At 41.0% G+C, this 12234-nt stretch overlaps 1 protein-coding gene across 1 annotated transcript in view; it reads right to left on the bottom strand.

The window, feature by feature from the left end:
- Positions 1–2323: 2323 nt before the first annotated feature.
- Positions 2324–12234, bottom strand: part of exoc2 (exocyst complex component 2) — a 28737-nt gene continuing 18826 nt past the window's right edge. Inside the window, exons 11-28 of the mRNA XM_079574617.1 lie at positions 11451–11569; positions 8776–8889; positions 8389–8513; positions 8247–8315; positions 7996–8153; positions 7785–7906; positions 7348–7409; positions 7176–7256; positions 7004–7063; positions 6856–6917; positions 6371–6440; positions 4749–4865; positions 4234–4375; positions 3637–3692; positions 3441–3563; positions 3266–3327; positions 2702–2761; positions 2324–2619 (exon numbers count right to left, since the gene is read on the bottom strand). Of these exons, the coding sequence (XP_079430743.1) occupies positions 2526–2619; positions 2702–2761; positions 3266–3327; positions 3441–3563; positions 3637–3692; positions 4234–4375; positions 4749–4865; positions 6371–6440; positions 6856–6917; positions 7004–7063; positions 7176–7256; positions 7348–7409; positions 7785–7906; positions 7996–8153; positions 8247–8315; positions 8389–8513; positions 8776–8889; positions 11451–11569 (1696 nt within the window). The 3' untranslated portion in view covers positions 2324–2525. The remainder of the gene's footprint in view (positions 2620–2701; positions 2762–3265; positions 3328–3440; positions 3564–3636; positions 3693–4233; positions 4376–4748; positions 4866–6370; positions 6441–6855; positions 6918–7003; positions 7064–7175; positions 7257–7347; positions 7410–7784; positions 7907–7995; positions 8154–8246; positions 8316–8388; positions 8514–8775; positions 8890–11450; positions 11570–12234) is intronic.

The following is a 12234-nucleotide window of genomic DNA, read 5'->3' as shown; positions in this document are numbered from 1 at the left end:
TTCCACTGCGCTGGGAAACCTACGGGCATTTTCACCGCTATTAAATAATTTACCAGAAAGAGGGGCCACATGCAAACAGCACAAACACAGGAAGTCTCTACAGAGAAATGATCAACAATTACCTTTAGTTCTTCTTGTCAGTCTGAAGCTAAAATCAGGCAATATGCACTGTACATGAGCGGGCCAAATCTCACTTTATTAGGCCGATTTTGGTACTTCTGAACCCTATTCCGGCACCACCTTGTGACATCATAAGGTGTTGGACTGAACAAAGGACAAATCCAGGTATATTTTTGTGAAGGGGAAACATAAGATGGTTAAAACAAAGAGAAAAGTCAGTTGAACAGAAGACAAGCCCCAAAAGTGCATCAAATTGTGTTTATTGTAATATGTACATTTCTAGTTTTGGATGTGGTTGCACTTATGTTCTTCCGAATTTAAATGAAAGGAAACATAGATCAATGCTTGTCAATAGTGACGGGGGAAAAAAAAGTTGAATTCAATTAAAATAAATCCATTCACCCAAAGTGTTGACGTGCCTATCTCCAACTTCATGGGGGATAACACAGAAACTCCCCTTGTCACCTGTTACTGTAAACATAGCCCTGCAGTGGAGACCGGATAAGGCTTTTTTTTCTTTCTTTGAACATGTTTTGTGAATGAATCTGTGGGTGGACGGAGTGCTAAGATTAGAACGCGGAGCTCCAAAACATGTTCTGTCAGCTCTGGTTTGGCTTTCCCCTACTCGGGAACCAGACAGAATTATGCTGTAAGATGCGTGACGATAGACAACCCCAGAAAATAGAGGCCGTGGAGATAACCAAGAAGTTTCTTTGTATTCGAAACCTTTGATAACTGTAGACGTCTAGAAAGTTTTGGAGTCTTTTCCCTCTAATCCTACATGCTATACTCAAATAGGCTGGTGTTTTTACTCAACCCATGTGAATCATAGACTGTCTAGCCTTGGTTAGAGGACCAACCACAATAAGCCTCGCTCAGCTCCTACGCTCATCAGATGCATCATACTTTCTGCTGCCACGGTCTCATCTGGGATGTACAGGTCTGTAAGGTGGCACACAAAAACGGCTCACAGACCCCCACCCTGAAAACGCCTTCGACCCTGTAACCATAAACCTATAACTGTGATGATCACATGCCAAGCAGCACAAGGGAAGCTCCAGAGATGAATAGTATACTGGTTTAGTGCTTACTAATGAAGGGAGTTCACTCAAAACAACTGTCACTTTTCAGCAATAGTCAGAGCGCCACTTTGGTGACAAACTGTCAACTAATAGTCATCCATCTGTTTTAAATCAATATGATCTCAATCTGTCTCATGAATCATAAATGTTCATAGCTATTGTTTGCATAATTCTTCATTGCATGCATCAAGTAGAAAGAGTAAGAACATTTCTATTACTGACCTTTATTTAACCAGGATAGTCCCACTGAGATTAAGAATCTCTTTTTCAGGGGAGTCCTGGCCCCAGAGGGGAATCTATTGTACATGTTTTTAGTGGTAGGGGAAACCGGAGGAAACCTACGCAGACACGGGGAGAACATGCAAACTCTACACAGAAAGGCCCCGTCCAGGTGGGAATCAAATCCTGGACCTTCTAGCTGTGAGGCGTGAGCGCTAACCGCTGTGCCACCGTGGACTCTGTTCAAATCATCACTCAGTCAAACTTTATTTATAAAGCACTTTTCATACCGACAGGTATCACAAAGTGCTTTACAGATAACAACATTTAAAACAATACGCCCGGCACACCCTCCCATGTGTATTATATATTAGATATTAGGTTTAAATAAATAGATGTCAGTTAAAAGCCAAGATAAAAAGATGGGTCTTGAGCCTGCTCTTAAAAACATGATCTTCTCTGCAGCCCTGAGCTCCTCCTCAGGCCGTTCCAGAGGTGAGTCATTTTGTTGACATCATATCATATTCCTTTGACATATGTAATCTAGTCTGCTAAAATCTAAAAGCCACTATATCTGATTTTTCTTTTCGAGTAGTGGAATGAAATTAGTATACAGTATGCTAAACTAGACATTTGTGAGGAAAACACTGCCAGATCTATTTATAAAGCATTTGTATCAATTTCATGAAGGCTAGTTTTCATTTCAAAGTGTGACCCAGAAAAGTGACCTTGCAAGTTGTTTCCTCTTACATTCAGTTTGTAATTATAGTTTTTAAAAAAAGTATAGGGTCTTTATTAACTGCTCTCCACTAGATACAGTATGCCCTCGATCTGTTATTGTTGCATCTGTCAATTATCTTTATCTTAATGTGGCCTTTGAAATAACACTCACAATATGTTTCAGAATATATTTATTGCACATCATTGAACATTTACTGAAATGTCTGATTCTTGTGAGTGGCTCTACAGGATTAGCATAACCCATTGATCTGGGACTGTCCTGCACAGTAACTGAAAAATACTCATTTAGCGTGCGATTACGAGTGATGAGTAATGACTGTAGAGAAAAGATACTGGACAGCTTAGACGACAGTGACAGTTAGTTTATCTCTTGATGGGCTGGACAGATGAGGGCTGGAAGCAGGTGAGCTGAAGCTGCATGGAGCTTTTGAACTTGTTTAGCAGCTCCTCCAGTAATCTAGTGAAATCAGACAAATGATGAACTCTGTAAGTGCTGTTGCAGGATGAGTTACAATATTGGGTTCAGAGAATCGACTTACTTTTTATCAGCCCCACTGTGAAGGGGTGGAAGGGTGTCCAAGGCCTGTTTGAAGCTGACACTAAAAGAAGAAAAACAATTACATTTTGTTGAACAGTCCATACAAAAAAACATTAAGTTGCCATGTTAAAGCCATGCCAAAAAAACCCTGAAATACAAGCATTGCATTTTTCTCATCTTTAGGGGGAAAAAATAAGAAGCCTTTTGTCAAGTCAGTATCTCACAGTAGGTCAATTACTCATTTAGTTTACTATATTGTAGTAATATATGCTATTTAGCTGTACCGGCACCTCTTTTTGTTTTTTCAGTTTCGTAGATTTGCCTTACTCTTGCAGGTCAATACATGCACATCTACTGCTGCAGTGCATGCACAGAACACAGAGCAACCATGTAACTTTCACTTCCTTTCCAAAACCTGAGCAGAAGTCGAGGAAGGGATTGTAGTAAGGGATCTGTGACTGTTACGATTTATGATCGTGGCACTGAAAAACCATAACCCACTCATCGCTCCAGTGCATTCCAGCTCCTGTTCAGGGCGCTGGGTCAACGCATATGGGACACTTACTTGCTCTCTGAGTTTACGTAGGCAGCAATGGCGTCTCTCAGTGCACAGATTTCAAGACGTGCCTAGGGATGTAAAAAAAGAAAAAGAACTACATCTATAACTGTATAATAGAATTCATTTACAGTATAAAAAGTAAAGTCCCTTGAATCTCATCAAGGCCTTGTTAGGATCACACCTGTAGGGCTCCATTTTTGCTGAAGGATGACACGCACTGCAAAAGGCGGCACATCTCATCCGCCACGGACTCCACGATTGTAGACAACACCCTGGGTACTAGATCCTTAGAAACGGTGAACACCTGAATGAAAGAACATCACAAATGACCAACCAATACCTTTGTGCGCTGAATATATAGGCAATACTTGTAATACCTCAGCATGTACAGCAATGACGTTAACCAGGGCTTCTTTCAGGTAGTTTCTCACACCTTAGGAGGATATGGAAGGAATGGATTAGGAAAGCTGTGCACAGGGTTAAAGCAAAAACAAAATGAAAGGACATAACATTTCTCTGGCCCTAACTGGGGTGTAACGAGCAAAAAGTATCAGATCCTAAGTGTGGTTTGGACACCAGAATGTTCCTGTTTCATGCACACTACAAAAAAACAAGAACCAGTAAAAGCGTTAAATAAATCACGCTGTGCTTTGGTAAACCACCGATGAAGAGATGAGGATGATTTGGAGACCCTCGTGCAGCCAGGAATAAAAAAAAAACGAGTGAATGTTTTGCACACACACCCACAGGCGTGGTGTAAAGGCCAGGAGATAATCATCATAGGGCAAACAAAAAGATCTAAGGAGGGCTTACAGTAAGTAGAACAAGTGAAGGTAAGAGTGAACTTTACTATGCGAACCACAAACGGCACACAACACTATTTCCCCCATTGTATTGTTTTTATTTTGTGACAGACCATCATTGAGTTCATGAGTGCAGGGATGTCCTTGTTATTTTTATTTATTGCTGCCTACCTGTTGGTGCTTGACAATCCCTCCAATCGAAGTAACCCGCATAAATGCCAGGCTCGAGGGCACCTGCGATGGGGTCAGCGCGTCTCTCGATGTAAGCGTCGAAGAGCTTCCTATCCAACTCTCGGACCGCTTCCACACTCACCTGGAAAACAAAACAAAAAATAAACGTTTGGAATCATCCAAATATGCAAAACTGGAAATGTGGCATGATAACGACTGTTACCAGAAAATGGTACTTGTTATTGACACATCTTTGCTTTGTGATTCAACTGTTAGTCATTATGTGCAGTTGTCTGTGTGTTTGTGAGTGTGAGTCGAGCAGATAGTAGGGTGACCTTTGAGTTGTAGAGAAGACGAGTCATATAGTCATATTTCTCGTAGAGTTAGTGATGGGGATTCAGCTTCTTTTATAATCTCTTTCATAATGACAACAGTTACTCATCAACAATATTGCAGACAGACACAGGCACCAATAGATTTACATACTACAGCAAGTCTTGGTGTCTCACACTCACCCGGGTGATTTTCTCAGTCCCTGTGAAGCCGTGCTTCTCGAAGTGGTCTGCGAGGTTCAGGAAAGTGTGTCTCTCCAAATACTGGCAGTTGCTGAGAATGATCAGCAGACGCTGCTCCTGCAAGGCACAAATACAGAGGATGAGGAAAAAACGTTTTAGTAGTAGTAGTAGCAGTAGTAGTCGTAGTAGTAGTAGTAGTAGTAAATGCACTTAGTAGTAGATAACGAACTTTTCCAGACACTCAAAGACGTTTTACATTGCATTATTCATTCACTCCATACTTGGTAAGCTACTATTGTAGCCACAGCTGCCCTGGGGTTGACTGACGGAAGCGAGGCAACCAGTCTGTGCCATCGGACCTTTCTACCACCAACCACTCACTCTCTCACTACATTCACCCAGGCTTCCTGGTGTTACCAAACAGTCTCCCATCCAAGTACCGACCAGGCCCTTCCTGCTTAGGGATCGGGCATAGCAAAGGTGGTAAATAAAGATTTGCAGGCACACTTTAGTCAATCTGACTCAGATATTAAACACAGAGAGTGAATAAATATCTGACCAAATTGTAAGATTGTTGTTGTTACCTTTTGTATTTTGCGAGCGAAAGGCCCTATACATGATTTTTTTTCCCCCAGTAGTGCAATAGAATTTGTTGTGTCCTTCAGAGTTTTTTAAAAGCAGAAGTTTGTGGAATAAAGACCTTTGTGAAACGAAAGCTATAGACTAACAGTTTGTTACATTACAGTATGACATTCACATACAGTAGATTAACAATGAACTAATGGCTTCCCCCAAAGCGTTCAAACTGGGCAAGCGAAGTTCATTCATACTCGCGTTTTTGGAGCCAGCTCCACTATATAGAATAGGGGAAAAAAAATAATTGTGAAAAGGAAAAAAAATAGGACGATGTTGTCTATGCAAAGACAAACACATAAGGTAAGAATGATAAGCTTGAGTTTAATAGTGACTTAAAGAGGGGCAAAAATATTTAAATGGAAAGTCCATAAGGGCCAGAACTTCTGGAGCCTTGCCCCATTTCCTCAGGGCATCAGGAAGAAAGAGGCCACAATTAGTCCATTTTTAATGTGTAGTCTAAGATGATATTGTTGCTCTTTGAAGGTTGTGAAACATGCATATCAATCAACTCTTCCTTGTGAAGATTTTGGATGCTATAAAAATAGGAGGAAAGTTAGGAACAATTTCAGAACACAACTTACAATTTAAAAGTATTTGATGAACTTCTGGTGCAACTTAATAAAAAGACAATAAACTTCTGGTCAGCCACTGCCAGTGCGGGCTGCCTCACCCCTATGGCACACATGTGGGTTTTGTCTGGGGAAATCCCTTATATGCACCTTGCTCCATTTCCCTTTACCAGAAGTACAATACGCACACCTTGGTTTTCCTCCTCCTCGGTGCTTAAACCTCCTCACCAACATCTGAACTGCTTACAGGAAACTAGGACATATCTGTTTCTTGTCCATCCAGGAAACAGACAGATAACACACTGTGGTTTACACGAGTAGAACCCACGCATCGGTGACAATGACAGCTATCGTCTGAGGCACTTCAGCTGTATTTACAAGAGCAGTGGCAGGAAATAACAAAACAGTCCAACTCACAGCTGTTGAGCTGAAGTCCTCTTGAATGGCATTGAACCGGTCTGGAGACGACAGGTCTACCGCGATGTTGCTTAAAAACATAGAGATTAGAGAGATAATAGAGATAATATTAATATCAACACACTCGGAGTATTCACATCCCTCTATTCTCCCAGTGTCGCAATGTTGAAGATTGATACTGACAACCTTTTATCTTCTTTTATTTTTATTTTTGGGATGTTGCTTTCCACATCATGAGTATAGAATCGAATTTTCCTTTACACCGGCGTAAATGTTCAAATACAGCTACTACGAGAATAATGACATCCATTGTAGGATCTAAATACTTATTATGCCAGAATATTTTTCTCTTTGAAGTATTTTTTCATTTATATTTTGATTAGAGTAGCTTTTTTTCATTTTAGTGTCAGACTGCTGCAAAATTCAATACAAACAAAGAAAAATCTCTGAATCCAGTGTGCATGATGTTATATGGAAGTACAAACCGAGTAGCATTGATTTCCGCGTCCGTTTTTGTGCTCAGATGATCCAAGCAGTTAATAAAGACCTGAGGAGAGAAGGCATTACAGGCTTCTCGTTGGGAATAAAGTGTATAACGATGAAGGCGTAAAGCGTGCGTTTAGTTCAAATTACCCTCATGATTTTCACACTGAGCTCCGCCGCCTGGTCCTGAACCTGGTCCACTTGCAACACCTGCACAAATACAATACACAATTTCATTCAATACCATTAGAGACGACCTAAACTTGACGATATGCGATAAATATAACTTTAAAGGCTGTCCAGTCAGTCAGTGCATACTTACATTAATCTCTCCTGGTTTGATCTCCAGTGGTTCTTTAAGAGACTGCAACATCTGGACCATGCAGTGCTCAAACTGCGACGGCTGCAACAAAAAGACAATGTAGGAGAATAAAATGCCTGCAATTGTCTATCAAAGCATTTACAAGATACTTTATTTGTTTAGTTGAGCTGACCAGGCTGGTAATCCCCTCATTATCAACAATCCAATCTTCCTTCTCCGCAAGTCTCTTTACATCTGAATAAATAAAAAAAACAAAAACGCACACAAGTTGGCTGAAACCAAAAAATTGTGTGAGACCACAATTGTTCAGAAGCACAAAGAGAAAGTTGAGAGAAAAGTAACTATTTCACAGAAAATGACCATGACTAACCACATGTGAAACCAAGGTGTCGACTTCTGGTTATTATAAAACTTGTACAGGTTCAGATCAGCACTTTTAAGACATTTAGAAAGACGCCAGTCTATTACAGACACATGTTTTTTAAAGGTATTTCACCATTAAATGTTTGTGTTTGATTCGTTTTACTGTGTGAATGGGACACAGTGTGGCTTTAAAGACATTTCTCCTAATTCAATCCTCTGTCCCTGCTGGTTGCGTGTCTATCTGACCTTCAGTAGTGTGGAGCAGAGTCACCACGAGGCACTGCACTCTGAGATCCAGCAGCAGATCCTGGAGCACTTGGAGTAGATCGTTTGGTATCTCCAGTGCTGAGAGAGCTTCATGACAACACCTGACCAATGAGAATGTCCTTCATCAGTACGGGAGACAAACAACATCACATTCCTACTTAACTCTATAGAAATGTAAAGGCCTGAGAACCTGACAGTGTGTATGATCTGTGTCATCCAGTGCCCGGTCAGGTCCGTCTTGTTTTCCCAGCCTCCATACAGACTTTGCTCGTTTGGCGGCAGTGTCCCAGAGAGTAGGGCGCCCCGGATGAGCTTCACCAGACGGTGAGTGACCTCTTCAATCATTTTCTGCACACAAAATATAACGCAAAACCAGGCTTTAAATGTACAGGTTTATTTGTTTAAGGACTTTAATAAAGCAGGGAAATGTAAGTTAAGAACCTTAAAATCGTTCTGCCTTTGCCGGGCATTTTTCTTGGATTTTTCTACTTGTCCAGATTTTTCCCCAGTCTGGGAAAAAAAAGACAACATGTATCACAAAAACACAAAAATAGATTTCAGGGTGTATTGTTTGATTATTTACCTCACTAAACAGACTTCCATTGACATATGAGATCCACAGTTTCCAGAAGTTCGGCAGCTGACCAATCACAACGTCTGACAACTTTTCCACAAATTGTACAGGCTGAGGCGTTTCAAACCTCCAGGCTGTACAGACAAAAGGAAGATGGTCAGTTATGTGACAGACATGCGTTTTTAAAATGTTACTGCTTTTCACTTTATTATCATCAATTCTTTCTTGTAAACTAGTTTGTGTAAATTTACTGTATACTTGGTGTAATGGGACAGTCATGGTTTCACACACTGTGATTCCCCTAATCATAAACAAAGTATACCCGTAGTTAAGAAGCACCAGAGACGCCCCTCCCCCGGTGTGGGGTTAGAAGTTATAGGTCACTGTGTAACTTACTGCTGGGACGGGGTGTTCGCAGGCTGCCCCCTCTCTTCAGAGACGAGGTATGGCTGAGGCGGCTCAGAGCAGATGAACGGGTATCTCCCTCCAGCTCCAGCGCTCCGACACCCACTGACACATAATGAAAGGACAAGAGGGGCAAGCAATGAGAAATGAAATTTGAGGTGGAAAAGAAACACATACTTGAGATATCAAATAAGCCATTTTTATAATTCCACATTCCACAATAAGCTCAGCACGCTTTGACACCAAACAATCCTCCGTCGCCCCTCACAGCCCCTCGCCCCTCTCTTTATTTGTTTTCTGATCCATTTCTGCCCTGGCCCTCAGCTGAGAGAATGTCCCGTTGTTTTCAGTGTGAGGAAACACAGCCCACAGCTTTGCAACGACTAGGGTGAAGTGGGTTTACATGGTCCGCTTGATGAACATACGCTTTCAAATATTACCAAAAGGCCACTAGATGGCAACAGAGATTTGTTAAAATAGTAAACATCCAGAGCAGATGCAATACAGTACTTTCCCCTCATCTTTAGCTTTGGACGGCCACTAATTGAAAAGGTAAAAGAAAAATGAAAGTGAAACATGTTGAATGGATATAGTTTTCTACAACTACTGAGAAATTGAAACTTTAAAGGTTGTGAAATGCTGCAAAACGCCTACATGCAGGATGTCTAAATGAAGAGTGATGGATGCCCACATTTTAAAAACATGTGTCTGACACACACAGAAAGTGAAGTGGTGAGTCACGGTGGTGTGAGAGCTCAGATTGAGAAATCCCCAAACTAACCAGCAAATTTGGCTAAGCTTATAATTGGAGGTCCAGACGAGAAAAAGTAAGGAAATTCTTAATTGAGTTGGATTATGTAGTAAACATGCACGAGTGTCTCGTGTTACACTCATGTCGCCACGCTCTCTCTGCACAGAGACAAGAGCTGCTGTTGATCCAGGTGTTGGCTGAACCCCTGGTGTGCAGAAAGCACATTGTGTGGTATGGCTCATGTGCACTGATATACTGTACATTATGGTGAATAACTAACATTACAGCCTTACAAAATTATCATCACCAGTAAAGAATGAAATTGGAAGGTTTTTCTCATCCCCCAAGGATCATCCTTGGCAGTGGAAACCCACCTCAGTTTTCGAACACACAAAACAGTGCAGCACAAAACAGACCCTTACTTTTATTCCTTTATCTGTTCCGATCAGCATGCTCACTTAGCTGTGATAAACACACTCTGCACAGAGGTGTTCTGGTTCTGCCTAAAATCACAACCGCATGTCTCCCAGTGGGACAGATGGACTCTAGTCGCTCTAATTGTTCACTGACAAACCTATTTTCCTACGAGCAAAATTTCATCCTAATTGTATTGACATTGGCGGAAGAAGCAGTGTTCAGGAAATAAGAGCACTGCAGTTTATAATTGAGTGGAGCCGACTCGGACGGTGGTGTTTGGACATACGGAAGCAACTTGCACTGCTGTGCTTCTTCACAGCAAAACACCAGCATCGCAAAAAAAGATGGATGGATCTATTTCACATTTAGGGCAATTTACAAAGTAATTAAGTGAATCATAACCATACTAGAACGACCTTTGCTTCATATTCGGGGTCCATCACAATCTATCACAAAAGACTGATTCCTGCCACGTGTGACGCTGACACTCGTTTCACAAGGACCTATTTATTTGTGGAAAAAATGCGGATAATGTACAGTATGAAGACGAGCTAATGCAATATTATTATACTATGTCAATAATACAAAGCCATACTGCGCAGCATTTCACCCAATGAATAATGTAAAATACAAGCAATTATTTTATTTCTGGAAAAATGCCTCAAAAAAAGCGGGAGCAGGACATCACCATCTCGTCTCCATGGTGATGTGGCTGTTTTGCTCTGAGTACCGGAAGTCAAACAATAGATTATGTATATTAGACCCTGTGAGCATTGGGATTACTGGTTTGTGCATGTAATAGAGTTTTAAATTCAGTAGTTACTTTTGTGAATCAGCAACATACTGTATAACCGGGAATGGATTTAAGTAACACAATTGTCTATTAATCGTCGCAGTTTCGTTGAACAGAAACCACTCATAAAGGGGTAATCCCTGACATGACAAACACAACGATGATATTTAACTGAGGAGTCAAGCAGCCAACTTTCAGGACCGTGAAGCCGGAGCCCCGGAAACCACTGTTACCCTTAGCATTAGACATGTTTATGTTCCAGCTGCACTATGTGAGGCAGCCACCCACTAACAATGTATTTGAGTGGGCGTCTTTGTGCGAGCGCGCTACGGACCTTACGTTTGTGTGTCAAAGGCTGAGCGGACAGTTTAACATCCACATTTTTTCTGCCGGCTGATTTAACAGAGGAACAGCTTAATTGGGGTTAATTATTCCAATCCATCTGTGAAGCTGAATGCAAGTGTGCACAGTAACAAGTCAGACCCTGAAACCCAAAGCCGGTGTTCTCTCACTTTCATCTTAAATGTTAGCGGATAAATAAACACGTAGGACTTGAGCAGAGCGGTGAGGGGAGGGCGCCGACAATGACGTGATCAAAACTTAAAGGCCACTCATGCTGCATTTGCAATAAAAAAAAGATGCTCATTGATCATTTTCCTTCAGCTACAACAAAAATCTACATGTGTGCACTTTTGGACCAGTCACCTCTTTGTCCACTGATGAACTCATCCCGACAGCTCTGCATGAGCTGCAGGATCCACTTGTGCTGAGCGTAGATGCACTGCCACGCCGGGTCGCCCGGAGCGTGCAGGTCAGACAGGTATCTACAGGGGTCAAAGACGACAATATTATCCTAATAAATTAAAACCATGAAAGACAAAAATCAAGTCAAGTGGCAATACAAACATTTCAGAAACTTGATTCTGGTTACACTTAGAAAAATACACACTGTAAAGCATTTGTTAAACATCGGTACTGCATTTGTCATTTATGAAAGAATTACACACAGTAACTTTCCATGTGATTATGAGCAAATTTATACAGATGCTGTATGAGTTGCCGTAGTAACACAGCATGTCTGGTTAAGGTTAAGGATTTGGGCTTGTCTTAGTAATGTTATCCACTTTATTGTGTTTATAACAGATAAACTAACAATGAGGAATATGAATGTATTTATTTATCCATGTTTTTAGCGTAAAAGCCAAAGTCATATTTAGTAAGTTTGTGGAAAATGGGAGGAAAAAACTACCTAAAACTCTGGAATCCTCATAGAGATTACTGAGACTGACATTGTTTCTTTTGTCGTAACAAACCTTCTGATTGGCAAAAGACAGAGCCAATGATACCTAAAGATCCACCACCTCAATTTAGCCAAATACAGATAGCAAGATACAATTTGATGGTCCTTGGAGATAAATAATATGGGCTAAAATAAACTAAAAAGAAAAGCGAATTAGAATAAAGTGGATATCTATATTGCAGCGTCAGA

This window comes from Gobius niger (genome assembly GCF_951799975.1).
Source record: "Gobius niger genome assembly, chromosome: 17".
Lineage (NCBI taxonomy): Eukaryota > Metazoa > Chordata > Actinopteri > Gobiiformes > Gobiidae > Gobius > Gobius niger.
Note: the sequence above shows the minus strand (reverse complement) of the source record. Positions and strands in the feature narration are given on the sequence as shown.